The following is a 3,362-nucleotide window of genomic DNA, read 5'->3' on the forward strand; positions in this document are numbered from 1 at the left end:
TCCCTGCCTGCCACGTCTACAGGCAGCAGCCTGCTCTCGGAAAGGACGCGGACACACACACACGGAGGTTAGACTGCCAACGTTTTATTTGAAGAGGGCAAAGAGCTATGGAGCGGCATCAGAGGAAGCATGCAGGCAACATCGGGATCGGTTAAGGGAGTCCTAAGCCAGATCTATCTGCCTGCGTGCCCCCAGTTCATGTACAAGCTGTCCACCCCCACCTGGTTTTGCAGGCATGCAACCCAGCAGGGTTAGTGAGTCTGGGCGAGAGCTGCCCACCTCCATGCAGACTTACCGAGCCCCTGTATTTCTCCAGAGAGACTAGTTTGCCCCTGATGTTTACAACTTTGAAAGTGTAAAAATCAGGCTCTTTCTGCTGAGTAGCGGAAAACGCTAAGAGCAGGAGTGCTGCAATTGCAAGGAGCATGGCTAGAGGGATGAGGAAAACCTTGGGGAAGGAAGAGGAAGCCTTGTGCTCCACACTGCCCTCAGGATCTAGCATGCTGCACGGCCGCGCTGCAGAGGCGCCTGCCACGATAGGGAAGCGCTGCCGCAAAGAAAGGGCTGCTGCAAACGGAGCTTTGCAACAGCCTGGCTTCTGCGGCCAGTTGGAAGCTGTGTCCGTGGCAGAGCTCAGGAGGATGTGTTTATGGAGGATTCGGGCGCTCTAAAATGGAGTATTTCGTGGTGGCACTGGTGTATGCAGTAAGGCCATTTATGAGTACAAGACAAATGAAAGTGCTGCCTTCATTGTAACACCGTACGTGTCTGTGGGATACCAGACAGACTTGGCTGCTTTAACTATGCCCTAGGAAAATAAGGGATAGAGCTGTTGTGATTTCTGATGGACTCGAAAGTGCCTTTTATTTAGTATACTGACTAGAGCATCTAGTAACTACAGTGTCGTGTCAAAGGATACCAGTGACTGGGTTGCTAATGGTTACTGATGCCAGTGCTCTGAACAAGAGTCGCAGCATACAGTCAGCAAAAAGAGAACTACAGACATGCCATGGGCAGCACCGTGCCCCATTAGCCAGGCCTTCAGCAAAGACCTTCAGGTGCCTTCTCTGCAGGCACCTCATTGGCCAAAAGTGAGTGGCCAGACCACTGGTCTTCACAGACTGATCTGGGAGAAAACACATTACCAATGCCTTTTTAAGCAATAAAGAGGTATTAAACCTCTTCAGAAAGTGGATTTGGTACCAAAGCTTTCAGATGCACAGGGCCAAACCACAGCTTCAGTGCTCTGATGCCATTCTTGGGTTGACTACAAGAAAAATTAGCCATTTGTACAATTTGCCACTATGCCTGCTGGAAGAAAAGGGTTTGTATATATAAAGTAACAACAAAAGAAAGCATTTGATGGTCATTGATTTCTTCTTGGACCAAGAAACTGGTTCACCATGCCTCCGATTCTGATAATTCTTGGCAAAGAAAAGCAAAATATAGTGATTTACAGAAAAAAAAAGAAGTAGCACTTCCAAGGCATATTGGAAATCCATCTTTTGAAAAGCAAATTACATTTTGTAATCTCACTTAATGATTTTTTTTAACTGAGTTTTGGTAGATGTTTAACATCTTGATTAAATCTGGTTAATTCAAACATAAGTGGCACTATGAAGTGAAGAAGCCATGTATAACTAGTTGAAAAAATTAACCAACTCCTGTTTTAAACATTTCAGATTTTTCATGCTTTTAAGTATTTCAGCTTAAGTAGCCAGCTGGCATCAAGAAATAATTAAATATGCTACAAAAACACATTGATGGAAAATCTTCTACCGTGCTATCCATGGGGAAGATATGCCGTGCTAACAATCTGAGGTTCTCATCTTCACAGATAAGCACTATCTTTCTGTATGCTCTCCCGGCTGTAGTATTGACCAAGAACCTTTCCTTTAGATGACAATCAAGTATGATTTCCTCATGTCATAAATAAATCATCTAAGAAGCTTTAGAGTTTCTTCAGACAGCTGGAGACAGAGAATAGGGCTTTAATACAGTATATACTTCTTAATAAATTTTAAACCCTGCATAAATATAAAAATAATTTTAAAACCCCTACATTCTAATGGTGAAAATAATTCAACATAGGCGTTTTTTCTTGCCAGAAAATCAACAAGAGGCATAATGTTACAGTAGTTTGGGTATGGGATTAAAAATGGGGCATCATACTGCAACATGAGAGAAGCAAGGGTGTGCTCTGGAAAGGGACTTTGTAAAATATGCTTCCTACGGCTTTATGATCATTGTCTCCGATTTCTAGATAAAATTTATTGACTTTCAGAGTTACATTTTTCTCCTACAAACTGAGCCCAGAATCTGAGAGTTTTTGATCACTGGCACTGAATTGGGAATTCTTTAAATAATGGCAGCTGGCAGTAGAATTCAGCTTCCCCTTTTACTGGCACATTTCTGCATTGCTGCTTGCAATAAAACATTCTTTAACATCAGCAAAGAAGGAAGAATTGTTTCTGAATACAGACAGTGAGAGTCTATGTCAAAGACTGTTGGCTTTATGTGATTCAAGTTTTCAGAGCCAAACAGCACTAACATTTCATATTAAAATCTATGTAACTATTTGAGCTAAATCTGATATATTCTAACAGATTTCAGCTTGCAGGAAAAATGCCAGTCAGGTTTGCAGACAGGTGTGTGTTTGCTGGCTGGCACCTCTACATGTTGACCTAGGAGGACTGTATCCAATATTAAAAACTATAATTTAGTTTCTTTTGCAATTTACTCTTTGGCCTACTAAGCCTAATAAAAATGTTTGTCAAACAGGACTGGACTGAAGCTACTACCCAGCTAATGTCAGCTGTCCCCTGAGCAGCACTGCAGCACCGCCCTTGCTGTCACAGTTGACCTGGACCGGACCAGCCCATGTTCCTAAAGGTGAAAGCTCTGCGCTAGATCTCGTTAGTAATACCCTGAGCTACCCAATCCTCATTTCATAAAATGTGATCAATCTTCCAAGTGAGCCAGAAAAAAGCAGGTTGGCTCTAAGGATCACACTAACTTCATGATACATTCAGAAGTACATCTTGCTAGGATTTATACAATCCAATGTTACGGGTTTTGCCACTTTTGTTTACCTATGTAGACTCCTATTCACATTGTTTTTAATAATTTCCTTTGAACCCCTTTTGTAGTTCAACATTCATCTATTATGAGCCTGGGAAAGGCCTCCTTATCTTGGGCTTGGAAGTGCCAACAAAATGACATTTCACTGCCAAGGCGGTGGTGCTGTATTGGATCGCAGAGAGATGTGCCTTATGCAAGTGCTTGCCCCTTTCTTTAGGTCACCCTCCAGCACTGCCAAGAACCAAGCACGCCGGCTCTTCGCCCCCGACACCTGCAGAGCT

At 43.0% G+C, this 3,362-nt stretch overlaps 1 protein-coding gene across 1 annotated transcript in view; it reads right to left on the reverse strand.

Annotated features, from left to right (window-relative positions):
* The window catches only part of GPX7 (glutathione peroxidase 7), a 9,230-nt gene extending 8,727 nt beyond the window's left edge, over positions 1-503 (reverse strand). Inside the window, exon 1 of the mRNA XM_010131099.1 lies at positions 296-503. Within this exon, the coding sequence (XP_010129401.1) occupies positions 296-502 (207 nt within the window). The 5' untranslated portion in view covers position 503. The remainder of the gene's footprint in view (positions 1-295) is intronic.
* Between the last annotated feature and the right edge of the window lie 2,859 nt (positions 504-3,362).

Source organism: Buceros rhinoceros, unplaced genomic scaffold, assembly GCF_000710305.1.
Source record: "Buceros rhinoceros silvestris isolate BGI_N320 unplaced genomic scaffold, ASM71030v1 scaffold15602, whole genome shotgun sequence".
Classification (NCBI taxonomy): domain Eukaryota; kingdom Metazoa; phylum Chordata; class Aves; order Bucerotiformes; family Bucerotidae; genus Buceros; species Buceros rhinoceros.